At 33.9% G+C, this 9,877-nt stretch overlaps 2 protein-coding genes across 2 annotated transcripts; one reads left to right on the top strand and one right to left on the bottom strand.

Moving 5' to 3' along the window:
* Window positions 124-2,909, bottom strand: LOC109836733 (growth-regulating factor 3-like). The gene is made up of 4 exons (XM_020404721.1): window positions 2,429-2,909; window positions 2,171-2,341; window positions 821-1,094; window positions 124-741 (listed from the first exon to the last, which is right to left on the bottom strand). Exons 1-4 carry the CDS (start codon window positions 2,520-2,522, stop codon window positions 372-374), a joined length of 909 nt encoding a protein of 302 aa, XP_020260310.1. The 5' UTR covers window positions 2,523-2,909; the 3' UTR covers window positions 124-371.
* On the top strand, window positions 7,283-8,787 carry LOC109838246. Its single transcript, XM_020406701.1, has 3 exons — window positions 7,283-7,363; window positions 7,534-8,387; window positions 8,505-8,787. Exons 1-3 carry the CDS (start codon window positions 7,283-7,285, stop codon window positions 8,785-8,787), a joined length of 1,218 nt encoding a protein of 405 aa, XP_020262290.1.

The following is a 9,877-nucleotide window of genomic DNA, read 5'->3' as shown; positions in this document are numbered from 1 at the left end:
GCTCATGAACTAATATGAAACTTTCTTCGTAAAAGACGACCGTTGACGAGCGTTCGCCTTCAAATTCCTCAGGTCCTGTCATTTAGAGCCCAAGTACGAATTTATACATAATTTCACAGAAACTAGCTAACAAGCAAGGCTCAATATCCTCTGAAGAACACTTTTTTTAACATATGCAAATAAGCAGAATGATACTTTTTTGACATTTTACAGAACATTACACACATTGCACACGGTGGTCCAGGACCTAACTTCGAATTCATACAGAAACAACCAACCTCTATAGATCCTAAATCATTAAAAGCACTGCAAAACGAAGATATTTTTCACAGCCTAAGAACGCCAGGCAAACTTTAGGAACTATAAGCAGTTCAGGTACTAGCACTACTAGCTTCGGAAACTGATCCGTTAAGCTTTCGCAACACACTGGTCGGCGAAGTAGTGGAGGTAGATGAACGGAGCGCTTCCGCAAGGGGACCTCCCATCGAAGCCTCCCCATTATTATCCCACCCAGACCAATTAGCTAGAAGCGGCTTCTCACTGTTCAATCCCAGGCTGTCAGTGTTTCCAGTCGATAGTTTCAGCGAAAAATCAGACGACGAACTCTCAGGAACTGATATAGAGAGGTGGGTATCGGATGCAACAGAGCTCTCATTGTTATTATGATCCTGCTCTGACCTTGGCCAATCATCGAAGAATCTCATCAGAACTCGACCGTCCGTTGATTTACTATCTGGGGGCCTACAAAATGAGATCAACAGATCAATTTGATGAGAGCGTTACACTCTACACATCTAGTTTACAGAGGAGACAGGACTACCTCCGAGTAGGTGATGGGCCTGATAGAGTGAAATGGGCCTGTTTCTTTTCCTCTAGAACTGAAAGAGTTGCTGCTTTGAAACCACCACCGCCCTTAGATGTGGGGGCTTCCACATGCTTTCTTGAACGGTTGCGGCCCCTGTGCACGTGACGCTCGCAGTATTTCTGGCCTGCGACCACCTCCCTCGAGCACCGCCACTTCTTCCCGTCTGTTCTCCTGCACCTCCACGGCTCGGGATCGACCAGGGATCTCCCCCAGTATCCTGTCTGTAGCACTGGGAAGAAATGCAAAGGAAAACTCAGGATATTGATTGAAAGTTGAAACAGTGTGAAAACCAACCCTGGATATTGTTACCTCAAGTTGGCATCAACACTTTGATCATCTATTGTCGAGGGAACAATGCATTTTGAATACGGATTTAACTAAGGAAATATTATATCAGATGTTACTTTTGAAAGGGAAATTTTTAAAATAGCCCACTTTTGCTAAAAATTTAGCAAAATAGATCATTTTGCTAAAAATTTAGCAAAATAGACCTCTTTTTGGCCAGGCTCAGAAAATATACGGGAGTCCCGTATGTTCAGAACCAACTTATAATCAGCGCTTAGTGGACTCAGAAAACATACGGGACTAGTTACGGGACTACTAGTCCCGTACGTTTTGGTAATGAACTCAGAAAATATACGAGACTAGTAGTCCCGTATGTTTTCTGAGTACACTGAGCGCTGATTAAGTTGGCTCTAAACGTACAAGACTATTAGTCTCGTATGTTTTCTGAGCCTTGTTTTTCAAAATAGACCTCTTCTTGGCTTATTGACAAAAAAAAAATCTATTTTGCTAAATATTTAGCAAAGTGGTCTGTTTTGCTAAATATTTAGCAAAAGTGAGCTATTTTAAAAAATCCTCCCTTTTGAAATAGCTCTACCAAGATTATATAGGCAAGTAGGTAAAATCATGTCAAGTAGTTCTCATTCATTAGTCACATGTACCTGATTAGCCTCTTAGATATCTACTTTCAAGGAGTATATCTGAAGACCTTTGTCCTTGGATTCAAAAACATAAATCACCAAGTATTTTTTTATCGTATTTATTTGATTATTTATGAGGGTTCTTCCACTGATTCTTGAAATGAATGGCTTGGTCTGTATCTGGAAATCCTCGTTCTAGGATACAAAACAATACGGTCTTCTTGTTGAGTTCATTCTATAAATCTCTTAGGTGAAAAAAAAAACAGACTAAACAGAAAAACAAAGAGAAAGACTAAAGCTATGGAACAAGAAAATAACAGAAAGAACAACAAAAAGAAAGGAAAATGAAGCCAAAAAAAAGGGAACAGAACCAGAGTCTCACTTGATGGCTGAAAATGCTGATAATGGTAGTAAGGTGATGAACTAACAAGGCTCCTTTTCAAAGGAAGGATGAGGTCCAAAGGCACGGAAGCCCCAGCCAACATATACTTGTAAATCAAAGCTTGAAGCTCCAGCTCCTGCCATTGTGCCAAACTGAACAAACTCCCCATTCCTACATAACAAACCAAAAAAAAATATCCATACTAATAACATCAACCATCAAAAGTATCATCTTTTCCTTAAAATAAAAAAAACTTACTACAAGTGGTCCACTTGGTGTTGGGCTCAGGTGAGTGCAGTGTTTGGTCTTCTGCAGGGGGCTGCTGCTGGTTCCTCCATTGTGAGTGATCCATTATGGATAGACAGAGAGGGAGTTAAATGCTTCTTGTTTGTTTGTTTATAGAAGTGCGTTGCTGGGGTTTTTTTATATTTATAATGAACTTGCTAATGGGACAGGGAGCGAGGCTGTCTTCTTCTTTGCTCGCTGCTATTTATTTTCGCGGAAGGGCTTGGAGGAGCAGGGAGAGGAGAAGGAACTGTCTCTTCAGTTTTATTTGAGGGGGTGTTTGTGTGATTGTGATGCGTCTGTTTCCGCTTTCTTGGGTTGACAAAAGCTCCCTCCTGCCTCTACCGCCTATTAACTATTTTTTTTCTCTATTTTCTCTATGCGACATCGCTACTAGTGCTCTATATTTATCTCGGTTTGCAGTGGGAAAAGTGATGTTTGCACCTTGAGTTGCGTGTGATGGAGAGAGAGAGAGAGAGAGAGAGAGAAGCAGACATATCTATACATAGATAGAAGTAGGGATAGGCTTAGGTGTTAGAGAACTGAGACTTCGCTCCTGATATTTTCACTTTCATGCCCTAAATTATTTTAGCACTTCCACGCATCAGAGTTTTCAATTTGATTCGTGAGGTGTTTTCTGACACTTTTGACGCCTCAAAGTTTCAATTTGATATTAGCGTTGATACTCTTGCCTAGATTTAGATAGACATTGTGATAAATTTATATCATGCTGCTGTTTAACATGTGTGGTTTGATTGGATAGTTAGCAACTGAGCAAAATGGAATTAAATGCAATAAAAATTTAACAGCCTCAAACCAGCCTCAAACCAAAACAAATTTTCAAAACAGCCTCAAATCAGTTTTTAATTTTCAAAACCGACCCATTTTTTTAATACTAAAATCGACCCACTTTTTATCACGTAAGCTTAATCACATTTCCTAATTAGTCGGGGTTGCCAACCCCGACTATTTAGGACATAAAAAATAATGTTTAAGGTTTCTAATTGGGGTTTAACAACCTCCTTGTTGGGGAATTTCAGTCTCCCCGCCTACCACGATATGCGCAACTCGGAAGCCAACCCCAATCAATAAGATAGAACAACCACAATAAAAAAAACACCGAGATATACGTGGTTCGGTCGACCAACTTCGACCTACGTCCACGGGGCAACGATACGAGAAATTCACTATATATCAGGGAGAACTACAAAAGGAACCACTCAACTCTCGTCTCTCAATCTCTCAACCTCACATACATAATCAACTCTCATATTCTCTCCAAAGCCCACTTCTTGTAATCTTTTGTACGGATAAAGACTACGAAACCCCCTCTCTCTCTTATATACTACATCTCTACTTTTTCTTTTATGGTTTTTCCTCCACCAATAGAAGAATATATATAGGGAAACCAAAACTCTATCTCTAGCCTAACTTCCTAATTAGAATAGGATTCAAACTCCTAATCATGATAAAACTCAAACTCCTAATCATGATAGAACTCAAACTCCTAATCATGATAGAACCAAAAATCCTAATCATGATAGAACTCTAACCCTAACTAATTCTCATGAAGTTACACAAAGAATTCAAAGACAAAATCCCAACACTCCTAAACAGTCGGGGTTGCCAACCCTGACTGTTTAGGAATGGGATTAAGCTGACGTGACAAAAAGTGGGTCGATTTTGGTACAAAAAGAAAAATGGGTCGGTTTTGAAAAATAAAAACTGGTTTAAGGTTGTTTTAAAATTTTGTTTTTAAATGTAATATAAGTTTATCAGAAAATCTAACGAAGTCTAAGGGGCTGTTTGGATAGGTTTTTTTAGATGGTAAAAAAGGAGAAAGCTGCCAAAAATATCAGCTTTTTGACAGTTTTCCCTTAAAAGCACCTTTTTAAGGGGTGATTTTGGGGGAAAGTTGCCAAAAAACTGACATTTTTGATAGCTTTCCTCACTTTTACCACAAAAAAAAAAGGAACCAAACAGCCCCTAAGCAGTTTTGGTTGTCCAATGTTAAGGAAACACTTGAACATCTTATGGGAAAAGAACAGAAAGCACTTTATCACTCTATCCTTCGATTTGCCTAGTGAATCAGGAGAACGCCATGGGATCTTGGTAACAAATATAGCGGGCTAGAAAGATTTGTAGCAAAACAATTTTTATGAGGGGTTTCCTGCAATTATGTCGCCGTAACCAGTTTGCAAATTACTCTGCTAAGGGGTTTTCTGCAATTTGTTCATGTAATAACGACAAGAGAGAGAATAACGAGAAAGGAAGACGCTCGTCTTTTTGATCCGGGAGCTGGTTCTTAACATTTTAACCGCGGGCTCTGCCTTTAAGAGAAAGAAACTTTGAGATTAGTGAATGTCATTAGGCTATTTTTTTCAGGTTTAGGCATGTTATGGCGTGGGTACTATGTTCTTTTTATTTTTTTTATAAAACACTTTGTGGTTCCAAAAGCAGTCAAAACTAACTCTGGTATCAAGGGAAGTCCTCGGTTAATGCGGGTAATTTATTTGCTAGGCACTGTTCCCTAATTATTAATTTATCGTTCATAGGATAGCTTAGGCCTGGTTTAAGTCGGATACGGGAGAGTGCTAGAGCGAACAGAACAGTAAACGGCAGCTTGTATGGCTTAAATAAGAAAAGAAAAGGTTTTAGAAATGAAGTCTTTTTTAGCTTCTTTTAAAATACTTTGCCAAGGGGCAAAAGAGAAATTTGCCTTTGATTGGAAAAATTTATAGGTGCTCGTTAAGTATCAAGTTGGCATACAACATAGCAATAGGAGTGGGTCATGTTCATGTGGCACAAATCTCAGTCAAATGCTTGAGCACCTAAAAATTTATCCTTTGATGGGGAGTTTGGGGTGGGGCTAAAAATTTATCCTTTGACAGGGCACGAGTTCGGGAAAATCTTTCTATAGTCAATATTACCCTTCACTATTTTAAATATTTTATTTATATCTTAATCTATCTTAATCATAATTATATCTTATCATAATCCTACGTGAACTATCTATAGCTTAACAATTTAAAAAATTATATTAATAAAATATGTAAAACATATTTTTATGGTATTAGTTTGTCAAAATAAAAAAATTATATGTAATCATAATTATATCCTATCCTAATCCTACGTGAACTATCTATAGCTTAACAGTTTAAAAAATTATATTAATAAAATATTTAAAATAACATTTTATGGTATTAGTTTGTAAAAATAAAGAAATTATACGTAGCTAACGTACTATAATACATAAAGTATTGCAAAAAAATCTAAAACTTTTAAAATTACACAAAATACCCTAAAAAGTTTAAAATTATAAAAACTATTCCGACGTCTAAAAACTTAAAACAACAAAAATAAAATTAAGAAATTAATAGTGAAGAATTTAAAATTTACGGATAACATCTCATTATCTCAAAAATTATAGAAACACCATAAAAAATTTAAATTACAAAAAAGCACCTGAAATTCTAAAATTTCAAGACTTACAAACAACATAGATGATTTCAAGGGATTACTATAATGCACCTGAAAATATCTGATATTTCAAAGCTTAAAATAATAAACATAAAATTAAAAAATTAGCAGCAGCTTCTAAAGAATTTAAAATTTTCAATTAACACCCTCAATATCCTAAAAATTATAAAAACTCCCTCAAAAGTTTAAATTATAAAAAAATAACCCTAAAATTATACAAATTTTAAAATTTGCAAACAACAAAAAAAAAATTCAAGAGATTACCCTCATGCACCTAAAAATTTAAAATTTATCGAAATTAATCTCAAAGTTACAAAAGTTGTAAAAAAACGCTTTCAAATTTTAAAAATTATAAGAAAAACTCAAAAATTTTAAAATTTATAACCAGTACACATCAAATCTAAAAATTATTGATAGACCGCTAAAATTTGAATTTTTAAAAACTTAATCTATAGTTTTAACAATTACAAAAAACAACCTCAAAATTTTAGAGTTGTAAGAAATATCATGACATTTAAAAATTACTAGCGATACATGAAACATAGAAGTTACAACTATCAAACTTAAAAGTAATTTTTTTAAAATACTCCCAATGTTTTAAAAATTACAAATCACACCCTTAAAGTTCCAAACCATAAAAAATGGCTAAAATTTTAAAACTTGGCAAAAAAAGTGTAATTTAGAATTGGTTAAAAATATTCGGTTAAGAAATAAAATTTTAAAAAATATTATAGCTTAAAAATTATCGTCACCATATAAATTAAAGCAACTGCATAGAATTTTACTAATAAGTTGGAGTAGAAAAACATATTAGTAATATTAATTGATAGATGTTTAAATCCATAAAAATGATAAAAGACTATAATATAATAGCTTAGCATTCAAAAAATACAATGAGTTACCTATGAAGAAACTATCAAAATGTTACGAGATATCATTCAAAAGAATCAAACTATTTTTATTGAAAATGGGAAAGTGACACAAATAAATCTAAAATTTGGAAAACGTCCATGAATCATTTGAATTTTCATTAACATAAGGCATGTCTATTAAAGAAGCACCAACTGAGTTACATTGAAGAATAATTTAATAAAACTTTATCCCAATCAAATATAGAAGATGTAAGAAAAATTAGTAAACATTCATAAATTTCATACTTTGTTCTTAAAATACTAAAGAAATTAAATAATAATATTATAATCTAAGGTAAATTAGTAATAAAAAATATAGGTATTTAGTTTATTTGGGAATCCAAGACCCTGCAGCATATCCCTCAAAAAACTCCAACTGATAGTATCAAAAGTATTATGACCTGTATTTCTTCACCATCTTATTGTATTTCACTCAATGGCTCTCTTCATGGGTATTTTAGAGGAAAAAGAGGTCTTAGACAGGGGGATCCCCTATCTCCATATCTGTTTATTCTGGGTATGGAATACCTCTCAAGAAGTTTGGATTTACTGAAATATGACAGACAATTTAATTTCCACCCATTATGTAGAAAGCTCAAGATAACTCATGTTATATTTGCTGATGATTTGCTATTGTTTAGCAAGGGTGATCTGATTTCAGTATAAAAACTGCAACAATGCTTACAGGAGTTCAGTTCTGCTACTGGCCTCTGTGCAAATCCAGACAAATGCCAGGTTTTCTTTGGTGGAGTAAATGAAGATACTAAAGATTCTATAAATGCTTACTTGGGATTTACTGTGGGTACTTTGCCAATCAGATATTTAGGGTTGCCACTTGTTTGCAAAAGACTCTCATACCTAGACTGCAATCCTCTGCTCAGTAAAATCAGTAGCCAATTTCAAACCTGGAACAAGGCAAAAAACCTCTCTTATGCAGGGAAAATACAGGTCATTAAAAGTGTTATCTTAGGAGTTCAGATATATTGGACATCTTGCTATATCCTACCTGTTGGTGTGCTACAGAAAATAGATGATATGTGCAGAAATTTCCTATGGGGTAGAGAAGGTCATATTCATAAGCCTTCTTTAGTAGCTTGGGAAAAAATTTGCCGTGGAAAAAAATCAGGTGGCTTAGGCATTTTCTCTGCTCGATTATGGAACTTTGCCTCAGCTTTAAAAATCATTTGGGATATTCATATGAATAAGGAAATTCTCTGGATAAAGTGGATACATGGCAAATACTTGAAGAACAGAGATATATGGCATGTTAACTCTAAACCTGGAGATTCATGGCTTTGGAGACAATTGTTAAAATCCAGAGACAGAGCTTTGGTCTTAGCTGGTGGAATTGATAATTTGAATCAAATTATGGTTTCTTGTTACAAAAATTCAAAGGTTAAAATTTCTGCTATATATCAAGCTTTTGTTCCTCACACCCCTCCAGTTCCATGGTATAATACAGTATGGGAGAGGATGAACTACCCCAAGCACTCGATCATTGGCTGGCTTACTGTTCAGAATAGACTTCTGACACAAGATAGGTTAATGAAGATGGGTGTCATACAATCAAACAGTTGATGTTTGTGTTCTGGTGCAGGTCCTGAGAATAGAGATCACTTATTTTTTGACTGTGAGTTTTCTCAGAATATATGGAATAGGATTATGAATTGGCTAAATTTCAGATGGAGGTCTTGTAGTTGGAGCTATCTATTGAACTGGTATAACAACTGTCTAAGAGGCAAGGGATTTAAGAAGGGAATCAAAAGAATGGCTTTTTCGGCAACTTTGTACAAAATTTGGGGTGAGAGGAATAACAGAATTTTCTTACTGAAATCCAAGGGGATTGAGCAGCTGGTAAAAGAGATAAAGGTGGACATTTTGATCATTGCTCTCAATGGTTCTACAAAACCTGAAGATAGAGAATGTATTATCTCACTGTAGTTTTTTGTATCTTTGAGGGATATTAGCCCTAATGAGCTGTATCTAGTTTTTCTCTCTTTTTGTGAGAATCAGGTTGTATATAACTTTCATATTTGGTTTGAATGAATAAAAATTTTCATTGACCAAAAAAAGAAACTCTTGTTAGATGCACATCAGAAGAATTTATTGTAGAAAAAAAAGAGGTAGCTCTTACATTTATTTAAGTAATAAATTAGGAATAAAAAGAATTTTATATATATGAAATTAATATTTATTCTCATTGAAATAAAAAAAATCAAAGTCTGTATTTCAAGAAGTTTGTGTTGAATATCAGAAATACATTTAATTTTTTTGTGTAGTTAAACAATAAGATAAAAGACTAACGAGCCCAAGAACGATAACAACACAAAAGTATAACTCTAGCCCGATGTCACAATCGAGTAGATGATGAAGATACTACTATAGAATTGCCCGGGAAAGAGATAAAGGTGAGGAAGTATTGATATTAGCTCAGTAAAAAAAACTGAAGGAGTAAAAGATAATATTTTGTGAATATTTTATAGAATAGTTTAATTATTTTATGTGAATTTAGAAATCTTTAGAATGGAGCTTTTTTAGTAGATTTATATGCTTGTGCAGATGCATTTTTCATATGAAAGTATACTAGAGTTAGCATTAATCTTTAATTTATAATTTTTTATGAAGGCTATCAATGATTAGGACCAAAATTTATATTCTCTTTTGTATATTTTAGCATACTTTTAAGCAATTATTTTGCCTTATTGGTTTTAAATATTCACCTTCTTTGCATAACACGATTTTAATATTTTTTTTACTTTTGCAACATTGTACTTTCTCAAGTAAAGATTGGTTTCATGTCAATCAAAATAATATAAAAATTTAAATTAGCTTCAAATTATATTTGATTTCTATCAATTTTAATATTAACATGAAAGTTTAAATTGGGTGTAGCCCATTTAAACAAACATTAAAAAAATAACTAATCGCAATATTAAAGTTTAGAGACAAAAGTGAGCATAAACTATTAAAGTGAATCTGAGGAACAAATTTTAGTTATAAGATAAGCTAAAAATACTTAATCATAATATTT

The sequence above is a fragment of the Asparagus officinalis genome, chromosome 4 (assembly GCF_001876935.1).
Source record: "Asparagus officinalis chromosome 4, Aspof.V1, whole genome shotgun sequence".
Classification (NCBI taxonomy): domain Eukaryota; kingdom Viridiplantae; phylum Streptophyta; class Magnoliopsida; order Asparagales; family Asparagaceae; genus Asparagus; species Asparagus officinalis.
The sequence above is the reverse complement of the archived record's forward strand: the minus strand, read 5'-3'. Positions and strand labels throughout refer to the sequence as shown.